This window comes from Solanum pennellii, chromosome 9 (assembly GCF_001406875.1).
Source record: "Solanum pennellii chromosome 9, SPENNV200".
Taxonomy (NCBI): Eukaryota; Viridiplantae; Streptophyta; class Magnoliopsida; order Solanales; family Solanaceae; genus Solanum; species Solanum pennellii.
In genome coordinates this window covers 77,186,979-77,205,929 of record NC_028645.1, presented here as the reverse complement: position 1 = coordinate 77,205,929, position 18,951 = coordinate 77,186,979, and the positions used below count along the sequence as shown (strand labels likewise).

The window sequence follows — 18,951 nt, the reverse complement described above, 5'->3', positions numbered from 1 at the left end:
TATATATATATATATATATATATATATATATATATATATGATTTCAGAGATTAGCTATGAACAGCCAGATAAGTATGTTTGATTTATGTACATAATCAATGGGGAAGTCAAATATAAGACCCAGCAACACAAACAACATATATTATGTTATGACTTAAAAAATAAAAATCAACAAACAAAAATAGTTCTAAAAGATACATCTAAATAGTTTAAGATGAAATACTGCAACGCACATCTGGTTAGATGACAAGAAAAATGCACAATAAATATTGTCTACTTGGTAATGTTAATAAGATATAACTAATTATATGATTGACCTCATCAAATTAAAAAAATATATACATCATTACATTTAACTATTAAAATATTTCATTGATCATGTTCATAGGTTCTCGTGAATAAGAGACATATATATATGTGGTCATTCACATTGAACATTCATAAAAGAATCTGCAATATTATTTTGTTCAAAACTTTTTATTCAAATAATATAACATATATTTCTGAACTTTTAATCATGTGCTGAAAAACTAGTAATAGAGAGTTCATAAACTTACTATCGACATCTACAAGATATAACTAGTACCGTCTATGTTCGTCATAATAAATGTATTTTATTTGGTCTCATATTACCTTCACGTATTACTTAATTGTATTCCTCTTTCAGTTTTTGATTAACTAGGATCAATAAATATTTGTAAAATTAATTGGATGTAAACCCTTGAGCTAAATATAGATTTTTATTCAAAATAACTTAATTATTTTTTTTTCACATAAATGGCTTCTTCGTCTATTCCATCTTTCTTCCATGATTCCTTCCTTCTAATTCTTCCTTATTTTCTTCGTTGTTTTCCTCATTCTCCTTTTTCTTCTAATTCTTACCGCAAATACGAATCGTTTTGAGCAGCTAGTATATTATTTAGACCCTTCTGAAAAATCTACATTACATACTCTTTTTTTACGAGATGCTGAGAATCCCGTTGAGTTCTTACGCTTTCATGTTGACAACTCAATTCATTCAATTACTACGGGGATGAACCAGAAAAACTCAAAAGACTGAGAGGAGTTTGTCATATGTTTAAAAGATATCTGAATTGGTTGAGATTGGAAATAAATTGGTCTGTAATGTATATTTTATTATATTATGTGTATATTCATTTATCATATATAGTTATACATTATTTATATTCAAATATATATTGTTTTTATACAATATTAATAAATTATATGTACATATCCATACATTACATAATATTTTGTTAAAAATATTTTTAAAACTCTTTCAAATAAATACTGAGTTATATTTGTTGAGTCTGCATAATTCTTTCTTTTCTTTCTTTCTCCTTCCATTAAAAATTGATGTTTTCATAAGGAAGCCATCGAAGGCTTTCCACAAATTGAGATATATCCTGCGTCTAACTATTATTAATTTGTGACGTACCTAGCAATAAATGATAGAGGTAATTTTATGATAGTACTTTTTGTATATATTTATTTAATTTAATATTTTGAAAAATATATTAAATATTAAATATTAATATTTAACATTAATAGTAAAATAGACAAAAAAATATAAATTATTTTTTAATTTTTTAAAATAAATAAATATTGTAGAATAATTATTTTTAATATAATAAATAATTAATGATCGACGGAGGGAGGGATTACTTGGCTGTTACAAGTTTTACCTGCCTCGAAATTAGTGGACTGTCTCATTGACTCAAAAGGTATAAATCTAAAACATTGAAAAAAATGTTTTATTATTTAGTAGTAATTTTTTAAGTTTTAACTTTTAAAATAATCTAATTATTCTTCATAACTATAGTTTGATAATTACAATTTGTAGCTACATATCATATAAAGGAGAGAGGCGAGCGAGATTGGGAGAGAGAAGAAAGAGGAGACAGAGGGGAGAAAAGAGTGGAGAAAGGTGAATTGTATATGTATATTGGTTAGATAATTGTATATTATACATATGTGTTTGTATATATGGCAAGCGAGATTGGGAGAGGGAAGAGAGAGGCGAGCGATATTGGGAGAGGAAGGAGAGAGGCAAGCGAGAGAGGGTAGAGAGTGGGAGAGAGGTGAATTGTATATGTACATATTATACATATGCATTTATATATATAGCGAGCGAGATTGGGAAAGGAAGGAGAGAGACGAGCGAGACTGGGAAAGGGAGCAGAGAGGTGAGCGAGAGAGAGGGAGAGAGGTGAATTATGTATGTACATAAGTTAAATAATTATATATTTTACATATGTATTTATATATTCTGGCGAATTATACATATACAAACGTGACTAATTATACAAAGTCGAAGTCAGCCCGCGTAATAATGTATAATGTTAGTCGTCAGTGGTAATTATAACAAATTATAGCTATGATAAGTAATTAAATAGTATAAATTTGTTTAACCGTGTAAGGAGCTACAAAATTGGTATATTAGACATATTTTTAAATTAAAATTATAATATTTAAAAGTCTTTACTTTCTTAAATTTTGTATCAGCTTAAAAAAATTGAAATGGAAGTAAAAGAAATTGAAATACTTGATTGAAGGTGCATATCAAATTGAAATATTGGTATCCACTCACAAATATTCAAGTTTCATGTAATTTGTTTTCTAGTATGTTCATATCCAAGTACAATTTCAACTTTCATGTTATGTTCTTTCAATTCAATAATTAACTTCAAATACTTTTTCTGTCAACTTCAACTTAAATATTGTGAGATATCGAGCACTATATATGTATATATATATATATATATATATATATATGATCAAATTTGACGTAACACAGTCTTACTTTTCGTGAATTATATGACCTTAGATAAAAAAGTACTATGTATATTATACCAGAAGATGTAAGATGAGTAAACATCACTCATAAAGGAAATGAACACAAATTAGATGGATGAGAATTGAGAACCTTCTCATTGCCAGAAAACTATAAGGTGTGTTTTAAACAGAACTGTTGCTATATTTTGCACTCTGCCTATATTTACAAATGTTTCTGTCATCTGCTCCACTTCAAGCTAAAACAAAAAAGATCGTTTGGAAGTTTTGGCATGTTCACTGCAAGGATAAAGATGAATTCTATGGGGTATTGGTTAGTCACTCTTCTACATATGCGTTAGGACAAACATCAGTTGCAGTTGAGAGTAAACTTTTCTTACTAGGCTAATCAGACTTAGTATACTCGAGCAACATGTGCGGGGACCTGTATATCTTCACTAATGTCCAGTATAGGATTTCCTCCACCACGAGCTCACCCTCTGCTCTTGCAGCATATATATCCTCACAGATGGCAATCAATCTGTGTGGAACAAAAATCGTACATTTTTAGAAGTGTACGATTTTATTTACAGAGATATTAAAAATCAGACTGCGACTTAGTATTACCTATCACATGAAGGAAGATTTTCATATGGGATTCTCATCCGTAAGTCAGAGCACTGCAGTCTGATGAAGCGACCAACTGCTAAAACAAATGTGATGTAGAGACCCCATATACTGAATTTGCTGAGAGTATCACCTAGCAAGCCCTCTAAAATTGCATAAAAATTGTAAGTGATCAACATAATACACTTGATTTCTCATTCAATGTGAAAAATTATAAACTACTTACGCGGTGTTTCCTCTGATACAATTATGGCCATAGGCCCTCTCAACCCTCCGCAGCCTTTTATATCCAGTGAGTTGATATCATGGAAGGACCACCACTCAGAGACTCCCCGATTTAAAATGATGTCCGCGCTAACACCATTTGCCTATAAAAATCAGTTATTGGGACAAATATCTTTAGCTGGCTACAAACAAGAATATGAAATGCAAAAATTAATCTGATAGTAGTTTTAGCCGCCAACAGCTTGCTTACTACTATATCAATCAAAGTTAAATGTTAAAAAATTGTTAAAATTTATCTACCTTCTCGTGACATGAAAATCCAAATAACATAGAAACATTCAATTTAATAAGACCATCTTACCTCCTCTTCAATAGTCCTAACTTCCCCAGAACCAGTCACGCGAATATATCTAGGATATATATTATATGCACGGAAGCTATTGGTGGAACCATTCAAAACTTCCTTAACTTCCCAAGGCTTTGGACAATCCACAGGGTCAAGAGTTCTTTCGTATTTCACAACCTCCTTGTCCTTAGGCCTGTCCCTTGTAAGAACCCAAGAAAATTTAACTTCCATATCTTTCAGAGACAGAATGAATCTTCTCTGAACCACATCCGGAACCAGCCACATAGTATTTGCATCAGGTTGACAGCAGATAAGTTGGATATCATTTATATTGTATGCATAAAGATAGCCATTGGGGTCAAGATTCAAATCTACTTGGAGCTGATTAAATGGAATCATTTCACAAAGAGTAGTCTGATAGAGGGTTAACCTTCCTCCACTTTTTTCTTTGATATCAAGTTGAACCCTCACATCATTTACAGGATTTGCTATGTTAGTTGGATTACCGCTGCTGTACATCTGCACCGAAGAACAGCTTCAATATTCTGAATTTATAAGATCATAACACGTACTTCCAAGAAACTATTCGAAGTTATAGAAAGGAAAATTTGAACAAGCTGGGATGCCTGACAATAATTTTCAGATCTCATAGACATATGGTCACACTGCTAATAAATGTCATCATTTGAATATCGTTCTTACCCATTTGTCTTCCTTTCTTTATATCTATGTAAATGCAGATATAAATGGTAACACAAAACAATACTTTATCATTTACATTTAGATTTCAGTCTCTTACGAATACTAAGTCATGTAACAGACAAACTGGCACAGCAGAAAGGAACTGTAAGACTAAAAACCAACACACAAGATTGTGGACCTTTCAAAACAAAAGGTGATCCACCATCAGTTAAAGTCAAACTTATATATCTAGCCAACACTAGAAAGAGAAAAGTTTGCCTCCAGGGTATCATCAGTGTAGCTTAAGTGGCGGTGAAGGTGAACAGAAAACCTGGAAAAGGAAGAAAGAGGAGCAAACAGAAAATGCCATGGTGACAGAAAAATTGCTGGAGAAGTGTTCAGAGGAACAGCCAGAAGAGGCAGTCCTGAGATGGACATTTGAAAGAGGTGTAATGCCCCCAGAATGATAGAGAGTAGAGATATAATGCCTCCGAGGTGCAGATGGTAAAAGAGCAGCTCGGTGCACGAAGCATTCCACTTTCAGGCAGGGTCCATGGAAGGACCGCACCCCAAGGGTGTGGTATAGGCAACCTGCCCTGATAACAAGCACCAGTGACTGCCACAATAAGCGGAAGCTACATAAGTCTTTACCAAGATTTAGAAGCTCTGCTACCATGTGAAAAAAGAGAGTGAGAAAAGAAGAGAGAAAAGTCCTATTGAAATGTTAATATAATAAAAGAGAAGTCCCCTGAAAATTCAGATTCCTAATTATTATGATAAAATCAGTCCGACTATACCATACAATATTAGTAAAATCTCCTGATTTTCAAGACTTAAAAGAGAATCAGAAGTAAAGTAGAAAGGAATTTCCAATGCAAAGACAAACTCTTTGTTGCATTGGATGGACGTGAAACATATGCAGGACTTCTCCAATGTAAGCTTGAAGGAGAAAAGAATGAAAAAATGTGATGAAAATTCTATCCCTTTGAGTAAGACAAATTCTACTAGTTGTTCGGTAATATTAATGGGATTAGTAGATATAATTGATACTCTCAGACTGGCCAGTCATGTAAGCACTGATGCGGAATCGATTATTTCCATTTTTTATTATCCATTTCAGTGGTTCAACAACATGATTAGATAAAGACATCATAATGTGCTTTAAAATATGTTACCGTTTATCTGAACGAAAATTACTGCTGTATACTTAATCTTTTTATCTGAATGAAAATCTTGGGTTGCAAATTAAATAGCACATAGATCTGAGGATCGGCTACAAACCACTTACCAGCATGGGAGCCCAGATTACACAGATCAATATAAAGAACAAGCATATTCCATTGCAGAATTTGGTCATCTTAGTCTGCTTCTCCCCTGGTTTGTGTGTAGCTCTGTTCAGAACAGCATCACATTTGACAAGGTACAAGCTTGCATTTATGTCTTCCAACTAGAAAAAGTATCAAAACATCAGTCTCAGGAAGAAAATTCTTACCTTCTCGTTTTAAAAATAAGACAGATACGCTCACCCTTCTGACTTAAGAACCAAATTAGGGAAAGGGACTTCTTTTAAAAATATTTCCTCCTTGGTGCTATTGGACATTTCCAAACCAAGTCAAGATAGATAGTTATGCAATTAGGCCTTGTTGTAAACCAGACTTGCAAATCCTCTCCAGCCTTTTTTAATATCCTTTTTTTGTGTGTGTGTGCGCGCACGTTTTTGGGGGAATGGGAGATTTGGTGATTTAGAATCTCACCTTCAGCCAGTCATACATTGTCAATGAAGTTTTAGTGCAAGACCAGTCCAGTACACACCGTAATTCATACAGGAAAGGAAGAGCTCGATATAGCCGGTAACCTAGATAATTGATTTGAGCAACTTTGCTGGTGAGGAATTGGCGATACAATGTGCTCTTGTGAGGAACACCATAGCGGATTTGTATGGCTTGCAGTGCCAGAGATACTGCTTTTGTCAGATATATTGCACGGAGGGCTAATCCAGCAGCACTTTGCTGTGCATCTATATTCCAAGCATACTCCGTGACAACATATGTAAAAAGAACAAGATTTGAAATGTAATAGATCACTTTTCCTGTGGCAAATGAACAGAGGTATATGATGCGGTCAAGCACAATCAAAAAGAATATTGCCTGCAGAAGATCGTGGAAGAAAGTCAGAGGCGACATATTATCATACTGCAGGTATTATTATTTCAGCCGGGTTATAGGAGCTTTCTACACAGTATCTTACAAATTGAAACGGAGAGAAGAATCACTAGGCATATTCTTATAAATTGCAATTCCGCGGACGTATGAATAAAATGTAAGCATGTCAATATGCAAGAAAAATAGAGGATAGGTGATCTACATTCTAGTTGGTAAGTACTGGAGATTTGACCAGTAGAGTCAAAACAAGGTTGTTCATGTCTGGTTTACCCCACAACAATGATCAATATCTTTGATAAAGAAAATTCTGAAAGCATGAAATAGACAAAAGTAAAACATGCTTACCATCAATATAAATACATAGTCCTTGGGAAACTGATCCTCAAGTTGGGAAACATCCAAGAACTCGCTTTTGTTTTTTTTAACAGATTGGTAGAAAATAGCAACCAAGAAGAACACACTCAGATCAGCACCAAATATATAAGCATAAAGATCAACTTCCCTTCTACCCCCGCCTATGATCGAGAGTATAGGGTATGGAAATCCAACTTCTTCAACAACACCTTTGGTTTGTGCTCCACGGATCTCGTTTGCTATGTCAGCAGCTGGAGTGAGTGATTTGAACTGTTCAGGTGGACATTCTGTCAATGGGCAGGCATAAACCACCTCAAAAACAGCCAATGCAATTTTTGGATTTTCACTACTCTTTTCGATGCTTTGGATTTGGACCCTACTAGAACAAGAACAACTGCTAGGTTTTCGATTTTTGCATCTACCATCGTGCATAAGCCTTAGAATTTCATTTATTCCAGATTCAATCCTCTCTGGTTGGATTCCATCCTCTGGCCACGTGTGAACATCCATGGACAACTGGACAAAGTATGGTGGAGATTCTGCCTCCTGAGTTATTGATTTCCAATACCTACAACAGCCTCTGATCACCATTTTCACCATATTTTTGAATGGAAGGAAGAGCTTCTTCGCCTTCTCAATCCACCCAGATGCCACTATGTCCTCCTTTGGGTCCAAAAGTCTACTTTTCCAAGTACTGTATCCTAGAGAAAACCATTCACCATCTTTTGCCGTTATAGTGCTCTGTATGAGAGTAAACAAGTACACCAGAAATAGTGGCAGTGAACTAATGACAAAAGATGACGTTATCCTTTTGGTAGGAAAACCCAGCTCTTGAAGAGTAGTGGACTGAATGCTAAAACCACAGTGCTGAATAATTATTTGATAAATATACTGGATCAAAATGTATATTTCTGTGTAGATTAGCATAATAACCCAGAAAATGTAACTTGGCCCAGTGTTCACACAAAGCGCATACAGAAAGAGAGCTGCCAGGTACACCATAGAAAGCAAACTAAAGTTCCAAAGAAAGACGAGAAGAAAGCCACAATAGCACACAACATCATTATTTGAACGCATCTGGAACCAGATGTGGTAGAATATTCTCCCAATTTGCAAACTTGCTGCTTCAGACGTTCTACTCCTATCAGATTGCAAAGAAGTAGAACGGTCCAGATGAGTGTACAGAGTATTCTCACCCTCTCTCTCATAAGATATTCCATCTCCAGCAGTTGAAGTCTCATTAGAATCAGAGTCATCTGGTGGAATGTTTAGAAAGCTCACAATATTGTTTACAGCCTGATTCCCAATGGATTGTACTTGAGAAACACCATCACCAAACAACTGTACCGCAGAAACTAACGGATTATCCTTAGATTGTCCTTTTCTTTTGTTGTTTTTGTCCAGGTTTAAAGCATTATCACCTGCATCTTCTTCAACTTCACTTATTTCACACAAAGAAGTTTCAATTGGGTGCTTCATAAGTTCTGCTGCCAATGGGCTTTCTTCCCTGGTACTATTTGGCGATTCAGGGAAATCATGAGTAAAAAAAGAGTCTGAATTAACATTCATCTCCAGTTTATCTGGTTTTCTTTCCTCTAAATTCGGAGCTGAAAAATTCCTCCGCCTCCTTAAACTCTCACTAGGAGGAGTAGTCTCACCACGAGTGGCAGCAGAAATTGCATCTGTACTGTGAAGCTGTATTTGTAAGTTGAGCATCTCCGACTTCATCTTCTCCACTTGCAAATTTCGCTGGCGCTTCTTCTCCTCAGACTCACGAATGTACTGTAACTGTGCAGTTTTCCAGGCAGCTTTCTTCTCTTGCTCTCGTACAACAGCACCAATTTGTTCCGCCTCAAGATAACGGAATACATATTCGAATTCTGGGGAAGAGAACATGTACGATTGCAGTGAGACAAGCACAAAGATTATGATCTCAACCAAAGCTGATCTTGAGGTAATGCGAAAGCCATAATCATATTTATAAAATCCAATCACTTCGTAAATGTAATCTACAGTTTCACATTTTCCCGCATTAAAATCACCAATAAATGGAGACTGATAGGCCAGAGAGAGAACTATGACAGTAAAATTGTATATGCGAAGATACTTGAATATCTCATTTTTCTTTTTCAAAATCGTAAGCCTCGTCCGGAAGAAGATCAGAGCAAAGCCAAGATATCCAAGATGTAGAACATCATACTCAAGGGTACCCGTTATCAGTATCAAAGCAAGCACAAGGTCTAGAAGATGACAATAACAGTAAAGCCTCAAGTAGTCAAGAAAGGTCCACATGCTTTTGGTTTCAAATGAAAGATCTCGCCACACAAAAGAATTCTTGCGCTGTGAGACCATCTGACGATATGTAAATGACCCTGATAAACTGGAGGCCCGATCAGCACGGAGCTTGAAACAAGCAAGCATGAAGACCACATAATAACTGATCAGCATTCGAGGGTCATCAACAGTAAACCCTGTCAGAAGGAAAAACCAAAAACAGCTCAGATCATATATAACAAAAGAAAAATCTGTCAAAATATTCACATTACAAGTTACAGTGTCAAATCTCGAGTCAGATAATCAAAACAATTCGCAAAAGAAGCTGCTCCAAAATTTAAGAGCAAAAAGAAAAGGTATCAATCCATTGTTCTTTTAGCAATTATTTGTTCAACAATAACAACATACCAAGTGTAATCCCACAAGTGGGGAATGGGAAGGGTAGAATGTAGTAAGTGGTAGGGAGAACATAGACCATAACCCTACCTCGTGGAGAAGAAGAGATTGTTTCCATTAGACCCTCTTACATTTATTCATCTCAATATTTTGTGTCGGTGAAAATGTCTACTTCAGAAATTACATATTTGTAAAGTGGAAGATGACTTAGATTTTCTGATTTTCTCCTAGTTAGTGAATTCAAATCCATAAAGGTATGGGTTCTGGAAACGAATAAGTTAATGCTTCTGCATACATAAATGGATACCATAACAGGATAAAAAAGGGACAGATAGAATTGCACTACTTTGAAGGCAGATGGAAAAGAAAAAGGAATGTTAACTTTCCTAGTTTTTTTGTTTTCGTTGCACGCATGAGCTCCTATTTATATAGAAGATTATAGGATGTCTTTTGTAAAGGATCATACTATTTTAGTAGGATCGCTTCTTTTTGGTATACCGCTTGTATACAGGCTTTGTTCCAAGACTGATAAAATTTACCTAATTTAAAAAAAGAAACAGGAACATCGAAAATAGGGAAATCCATGGAGGTGAAAAAAATCAAATGTGGGGTAACAAACCATAATGCTAATATTACTGAAGAGACGTACCAAGCCAACACTTTTTACAATAATCAAAGTATGCATCCGAGCTGCTCCAGCAATCATGACAATGTACCGTCTGATTTGATCGGTGCTGACTTAAAGGCATCAAGCTCTTCCACATGGCAAAGTATTCAAGCAAAAGAATCAAAGTGAACAATAATACAAAAATCGGCCAAACTTTACGAATGATTCGCCGTTCCAGAAGAACGCAAGAAGCTAGTAAGGCAATGTAGATCAAGGAGACGGCATTAAGTAAAGCAAAGCTGGTGAGAAGCAATGCGAGCATATTGATCTCAAGCCCAAAGAGGTTGAACATATTCTCCACCCAGAATTTCAAATAAATTTTCAAGGTAGTCTTCTGCATTACAAGTCTTTCTTTTCTCAGTGATACAACAAGTTTCTTATTCCACTTATGACTCTCCTTTCTGCTTCCCCAGATAGAACCAAAAGAATATTTACTTCTACTTCTATACTCGGAGACTCCTCTGCTAGAGGACACACCATCAGATGATTGATAGAGACTCTGGTCGAAATACGGGCATGACTTGCTTGATGTTCGCATCCCTTGTGTAGAAAATTCATTGGAGTCTGCTACTGGCTTGTTTTCCCCATCAGGAACTAAAGGCGTTACATCTTCTTCTGAGACGAACAGTGGACAAGGTTCCTCCGATCTATTGTCATTCAAAAGAGAAGCTGGCATCTTTTCCAACCAATGGAAAACATTATACTGAAGTGTACATGCGGCAACAACAAGCACTTTAGCCCTCAAACCTGCTTCAAGACCCCAAAAGCTTGGTCTATACACCTCGAGGCCCAAGATAACAGATAAAGCATAATGCTTTTGTCCAGGAAACATCCCAGCCTGTTTACCCCACATCTGAAACATATATTCTGTGGCCACTATAAATCCAGTGTAAATCAAGAACAACTTGGACGGTATTCGGGAAGCTTTTGGCAGGGTTGAACAAAGGACAAGACCCAGAAGATAGAAAAGCCCAAATGCACTTATTGGAGATAATGATGCATAAAACAGAGCTATGAACAAAATTTTTTGACTGTGCCAAATGAGAAACCGTCTGATGAATCCGAATATCCCAAACTGTGATGGACCAGGATCTTCTGAATGGATGAATTTGCTTTGTCGCCTCTCATAGCTATACATTTGCATCACAATTACGATTGCAAGAGACTGCCATACATTTTCAAATAGTGATGCTCCGTGGTTATAGCCAAGGTATACCTTAATATCAAGGCTTTTGGACATCCAGGCCTCGAGAGTGGGGAAAATGCTCAAACTATAGATGAGAACAAACACTGAAATTGCATAGAGCTTTAGTGGATACCACAGGCGCCTCTTGGTCTTCTCAACTAGTTGTCTTCCAATGATCCAGAACAGAAGAAGGAAGATGTACCCGAAAGACACGTAGTTGGGTGTCACCAGATATACCGTGATAAGAATGGTCACAAAAGCTATATAGGTTCCAAATGATCTATATACAGACAAAAATCTCTGCCCTATGGCACTGAGATATGAAGCTATCCTCTTTTCTGCAAGGAAATCAACACCATTAGGATAAGATGGTAAAACAGGAGTAATTAAAGCGACAATTTTAATACATTACAATACGTATGAGGACAATATCCCAACATTAACAAAGAAAACTTTATAAGTAACCATTAAGTTACAAAATATAATCAATCGATTCGTCTGCTAAAGACATCCACATACTGAATGTCAGTCTTGTAAGAAGGTTACACCTGAGAAAGCACATCTAGATCGAATTTTAGTAACTACTACTACTAAGCCCAAGTCTCAAACAAGTCGGGGTCTGCTATATGTAACCTCACAGGCCATGTTACTCCTTTTAAACTCATCTTTTTGGAATGGTAAGTGGTAACAGTGAACCTTTAAACTCATCTTGGTCCAATATTATTGAAAATGAGAATAATAAAAATAGAGGATGAAATATAAAAGTATGTACATGACTAAAACACAATCTGAACTAACAATTATTGTCTGTATAGATCTTTTTCTTATTTTGTGCCCTATATTTTGCTAAGTCGCAGGATCCAAGAGATTGTAGGTCCTCGAGACAACTTTCTTCCAAAGTATTTTAGGTCAACCTAGTGCATCTTCACTTACCATGGTTTACATCTACGGACCAGTGCATTTAGCAGACATGACCAAACCATCTCAAGCAACCTTCTTTCATTTTATCCTCGATATATTCTACTTGAACTTCGCATGAATATGGTCATTTCTATTCTTGTCTAGTATTATAAGATCGCACATCCATCTTAGCATGCACATATCTGTGACACTTATCTAGTGGATATGTTTTAGGATTTATAAGCAGCCCAACATTCACTCTCATATGACACTGACTTACCTTTCTCTTTGATAGACATCCTTCAATCCATCCGATTATGATTTTATGTGTAATATTTTCATCTATCATTTCATTCTCTTAGAACAGCAAGTCTAGATATGTGAATTGTTCGCACTTAGGCTCGGCAATGCCATCTAATCTCACTTTTGACTAAACTTGTGATGCATATATCCGGTCTTACTAATTATCCTAGAACTCGTATTTCCTAGAGTGTTTCTCCATAGTTCAAGCTTGTCTTCAACACTCACGCTGGTTTGTCAAATTAGCACAATAGAATGAACAAACAGCATACATCATGAGACCTCATCTTGCATTATGTTGGGTTGCTCATCCATAACAATGTAAAGATTATGAGCTCAATGTCAATCTTTGGTGTAAACCAACATTTATGGAGAATTCCTTTGAATCTCCTATTATTATTCTAACGCTATTGCTGATTCTTTCATACATCTCCTTTATGACGTTCATATATTCAATATGAATATTTCTATTCCAACACCACCAAAGGATTTTTCATCAGTCTATCATATGTTTTGTCTAGGTCAATAAACACCATGTGTAGATCTTTTTTCCTTTCGTAGAAACTTCCATGAATTTCCTTTGCAAAAAAATACAGCCTATATTGAAAATCTACCAGCATAAATCTAAACAGCTTATCTGTCGGACTTGTAGTATCCCTAAGTCTACACTTTAACACTCTTTCTTAGAGCTTCATCGTATAACTCATTAGTTCTCCATAATAGATAGCACAACTTTGGGTGTCTCCTTTGGTTTTTATAATTGGAATCAGGGTACTCTTTCTCCACTTGTCAGGTATCCTACCACTTCTCAGTATAACATTAAAAAATTTGGCAAGTCATCCTACTCCAATCTCTCAAGACATTTCCAAACCTCTACTGTATACCATCTAGACTGCATGTTTTCTAACCCTCATACTTTTCATGGCATCATATACCTCTGCCAGCCTAACCTATGAGTGCGGCTTAACTCTCTATCATGCACATATGTTTGGAGATCTAGAATGCCATTATGACTAGAACAATTGATCAAAATTACCTCTAAGTCTCTCCTTGATTTATTATAGCATGTCAATACTTATTGGGAATTGTCTTTAAGACACTTTACCTGGTTTAAGTCCTTACTCCTCTAGATTTTAACAGCCTTAAGGTTTTCAGTGTTCATTTCTTGTAAGATCTAGCTCCATAGTCCAATAAGCTAGTTTGTACATATTTGTCAATTTGATAACTAAAAGTTTTAGTTTAAAAGAGAAGTCCTCACTTCTCTCTCTGTTTTGATATATTAAATATATTTATCCCCTTCTATTGTCCCTAGATTTTGCTACAAGCCATCTATGACTTCTCCTCGAGCTTTATTGATAACTTTCTTAGCTTCCCACTTAGCACTATTGTACTCTTCAAAGACTTCTTCAACCTCTACTTTTGGTAACTACCTATGACACTTCCTTTTAGCTCTAATAACTCTATGCACCTCCACATTCCACCGATCAGGATTATTGTGGTCAAGGTCCTACACCTTTAGACATACCTCATATTTCACTTGCTACTCTTCTTATCCAACCTAACATTCCTTCCACAAAATAACTGCATCCCCCTCTAGGTCTCTATTATGAATCTTTAGGGCGATATATAAATCAGCTCGTTAAAGGGAGGCTGAAACCTTATAATTCATTAGAAGAGAACTCTGATCTCTTGATTTTTATTGAATTATGACTTACCAATTTATTCATCAACCCCTTTAAATAGGAGTCTTATTACATCAATAGGAAATCTGATTCTTATGAAAGTAGAAGACCTAAATCCCATTCCAAACTAATAACTATAACTTAATCTAATCCTTATAAAACTATGAAACACACCCTATTCTAGAATAATAAATAAAACAACTAAAAATATAATTAATGACTTCCAACGCATACCTAACAGTCTCATACTCCTCCCCCCGAAGTTTTTCTTGAAATGCTAGTTGGTTAGCGTCCTTTAATACCCAAAAGTTTCCTCCTTTTTTGCTCTACCCTTACGCTTTACATCAACAACTTATGTTGTACAGAAAGGCTTCTCCTGGTAATTTCTGTCCTTACATAAAGTTGTACCCCATCCTCTAATAAGGATAAAATTTGTTTCACTATGGTTACCCCTCTTAAATGTTATTAGGTGACAATCACTCTTTCTAAAATATTTTTAGCTACTACTATATTACAAGCAAATATACAATTACTGATGACTTTAATTGCTTCTTTTCCCATTAGAAACATACAACAACCACAAATTAGCCAAGAGAAAATCCATACCATGTGAATGATCAGGATTGTGGTCTCTATTGGTGGAAGAGGCATAAACTGACAACAGGACTGATTTGTTTAACCCAGCTTTCAAAATGCTAAATCCCACAGGAGGACAAGGTGTATGCTGCACAATGGCTGAAAACGAGAATAATGTATCAAAGCCATGGTTATGAACTGCACAGAAGCATGCAAGCACTGCTATCTCGAGGAAATCGTAATAGCTATCGCTTTGGAGTAGACCTGCAGGAGTTCGGAAGGATGCATCAAACCAAGAAGAAAAACAAATGCAGTAGAGAAAGAAAATGTGCGAGAGCAGAGAGAAATGAACTATTTATTCATCCTGTAGATGAAATCAAGATAACAAATCAAAAGAAAACATACCTAACTGAGACAGGACCGCCATACTCCATGAGCTTTTATGCTCCAGTGTTTGAGAGATTAGATTAAGGTGAAGAATATACAGGACAGCAAAATGAGCCTCGCATAGAAGGATTAGAGACTGGCGCATCTTTTCATTGATGTCATGGCTCAGAAGATAAACAAAAAAGAATAACACTGAAACAATAAAACAATAAGTTAACACCATGCACCAGATCATGCTCTACATTAGCATCTTCTTCAAACTACATCTTTTTGGATCCAGTACACCAACAATCAATACTACTTACTATAAACAGCATGGATGAATCCAGGTTTTGTTGCAATAATGAATATCAGAACTAGCATAATAGCCCGAGAACATTTTCGTAATCCCCAGGCAACTGTTGCCACAATCAATACTTCAGTCTCTTCTTTCACTGCAATTGCAGAAGATAAAACACAGTGATGCAATTGAAGTGCTAGGGAAAAACTGAAAAACCTAAGTGGAAGCCACAAAAATTAAGAGGCATAGAACAGAAATAATCTTATAAATCATCTTGCACCCACTTTATGAATCAAAAGAATTCTCAATCACAATTAAATTAAGGGAAGGCAAGCAAATTAATTATGAAGACTTGACATGCTGCAATGATAGGCTCCAAACAACTTTTACATCTTTTAAATGAAGAGATCAGTATTCCGGGAATTGGAACATTGACAGAAAGGGTAAGAGTAGGAATAAAAATAATTTAGATGCTTCTCTACTAAAGTAGTTGGCCTAACCGAACTGAATGACATTACAGAAGGTTTTAAACGTCAAATTAAACGTGTAGCTAACCAAAAGTATCCAAAATAGCCAGATACATGGCCCACTCAAATACTCAGTTGATATGACTCTTCCAGCTGATTAATGTACAGAAAACAATGAAGCTCATTTGCATTCAATGTTCACTGAAGTAACAGAAGCAAACAAGTGACCATGATTCACCTATTCAGACAGTGAATCGACAAATTTCTTAGTCCAACAATGATAGTAGTACACTTCGTTGAAGCAACAGAATAGTTTGCTTGTAGCCAAACAAAAGACACTATAGCCCTGCATGGTCGGTGTGTTACATCCAATTTGGACACACAGAACTAGTGAGATAAAAATGAAGTTTGATTTATTACCCCCATTAATCCCATAGCACCCAAAACCAGTTAAAACTCTACTTTAGCAATTCTGCCAACATTTGCAAGTATGAAGACTGAAGAATACATATACACCCACACTTATTCATATGCATATCAATATTTTTAGAACTGTCATACTCCTAGCCCGTGCTTCAAAAGGCGGAGGCGTGAGACGAGACATTTTATGCAGTACGGGGCGAGACATAAGCCCCGAGACATGAGGTGTAAGTCTTATGGATCTACAGGGCGTAGTCTCATGTATATTCAATTTTATAATTTTAATGCTAAGAAAATAAGCAAAAGTCAAATGTTCAATTACTTTACAAATAAATTTTAATAAATAACCAATAATATTATAGAAAAAAATATTATGATTTTTATTTGAGAAAGGTATTAATAAGCAATAATGAAGAAAAGAATTGCTGCAATTACTATTCAAGAAATATCATTAACCAATAATAAAAAATATAATTTAAGCAAAGGTTCAAAAACCAAAAAAAAATAGATAATAATAACGCCCAACGTGTACGCTTTTACGTCCAGGTCTTATGTTTTTATGCTTGGAGCTTACGCCCCAAATTGTAGGAGTCTTATGTATCTACGTCTTCAATTTGCACCCCAAAGCGTTTTTGGTACATCCCCCGAGACTCGCCCGGGGCTCACACAAGAAAGCGTTTTTTAAAACACTGCTCCTAGCAGTACAAAAGTTCAAGCCACTTTTTTCTAAGCTGTATAAGCAAGTCATTTCAACATCACAAAACTAGGGCCAAAAATGACAGGTGAGTCAACCCAGCAAATGGAGTCATCCTCAATTAATTGTACATGGAGGCTGAACCGTTATCCACAATTTGGCACTGTCACATTCTCTCTTTTCAATCAATACAGCATGTATATGAATATCAAGATATATTTTATCTGGACAGTCAATAGTTCAATTATTTTGTATTAAGGAAGCCCAGCTATTCCGCAGCTCATATACACAACAATGACAAGTTACTGTAAAAATACTAAGGTAGCCTTAGCTAACTCAACCAGTTTAGAGTAGAGTATTGATGCATGACTGAGTAACTATGATGACATTTTTGTAATATCTGATTGAGATTAAAGTAGCCATTGGTACCTTCCTCACTGAAGCTGTCATTCGATGATTGGTTCTCTTCATCTGACAAGCACAGAAAAACAGAGTTATTTACGAGATTCCCAACTGCAACAAGGATTCCGAGGAAAAACTGTGCAAGCAAGAAGAAGCCAGGAATAGGATAACGCCATAATCCAACCATCTCCCAGATCTCCATGTCCTAAAAGTTCAGAATCCAATGACTTTGTTAACTTGCAAGAATTAACTGATAAAACATGAGCAGAATCTAACAGCAAAGTAGAAGGATACCTTCCCAAGCTTCCAGTTGAGGAAAACAAAGGCCACATTGAATATATATGTGCTGACTGCCCACAAAAGAATGAAGACTAGAAGCAACCCATTCAGTCGATGAAGACGAAACAAGGACGGAAAAGCATACAAAATGTAGCCAACATATGCTAGCAGTCCGAACGCACATACACTTGCAAAATGGAAGCTCCAGAAAGAAAGGGCAAACAAGGAGACCTGTCACATCGTAACAAAAGTATTTCATATAAACAAGTATGGTAAAAAATACTTGTCATGGGGATTCAATACAGTGGCTATATTTGATACATAATGAGAAGATTACATGATACATATCAAAATTTGAAAAAGTGAAAAGTATGTCATAACAAAGAAAGGTTAGAAAATAATCATTTCCTTCCTCACTGGGACCCCAAAAGAATACAATTAAGGTTTTCAATGACAATACTTCTTGTATCACCAATACTTCATGAGCAGTGCGGAGGTAGGATTTTCACCAACGGGGTTCACAAAATATACAAAGATAAAAACGCGAAAATTGAAGGATGATAAAGAGAGCAGCAACCTAACATTCTACTTTATTTGAACTACTTTTGGTTTTTCTCAATTCCAAATTAGTGCCCCTTCAATCATATATTATCTTTGCAGATCATCGTGGTTCTTAAAAAAGGTGCAAGGATTGAATTATCAATATTATTATACATATTCTGTACTCAACAACATCAGTATGTTAATTGACAAAAGTATAATTGAAAGGAGTGGAGAATGTGAAAGGCCAAAAGTAATACATCAAAGTTGTGAGAACGCCAAAGCTAAAAAAAAAAAGAAGGTGTGTGTGTGTTTGGGGGGGGGGGGACTT

The 18,951-nt window shown here is 35.7% G+C and overlaps 1 protein-coding gene across 2 annotated transcripts in view; it reads right to left on the bottom strand.

Moving 5' to 3' along the window:
- Positions 1-2,887: 2,887 nt before the first annotated feature.
- LOC107031246 (piezo-type mechanosensitive ion channel homolog) overlaps positions 2,888-18,951 on the bottom strand; it is a 30,655-nt gene continuing 14,591 nt past the window's right edge. Inside the window, exons 9-22 of one of the 2 annotated variants that reach the window (XM_015232546.2) lie at positions 18,096-18,311; positions 17,829-18,006; positions 15,844-15,972; positions 15,557-15,730; positions 15,182-15,415; positions 10,490-12,031; positions 7,162-9,641; positions 6,409-6,801; positions 5,943-6,101; positions 3,989-4,492; positions 3,629-3,770; positions 3,403-3,547; positions 3,177-3,316; positions 2,888-3,096 (exon numbers count right to left, since the gene is read on the bottom strand). In XM_015232546.2, coding sequence (XP_015088032.1) covers positions 3,181-3,316; positions 3,403-3,547; positions 3,629-3,770; positions 3,989-4,492; positions 5,943-6,101; positions 6,409-6,801; positions 7,162-9,641; positions 10,490-12,031; positions 15,182-15,415; positions 15,557-15,730; positions 15,844-15,972; positions 17,829-18,006; positions 18,096-18,311 — 6,432 coding nt within the window. In that variant the 3' untranslated portion in view covers positions 2,888-3,096; positions 3,177-3,180. Of the gene's footprint in view, positions 3,317-3,402; positions 3,548-3,628; positions 3,771-3,988; positions 4,493-5,942; positions 6,102-6,408; positions 6,802-7,161; positions 9,642-10,489; positions 12,032-15,181; positions 15,416-15,556; positions 15,731-15,843; positions 15,973-17,828; positions 18,007-18,095; positions 18,312-18,951 lie in introns of both variants that reach the window. The other variant, XM_015232544.2, reaches the window with a different exon arrangement.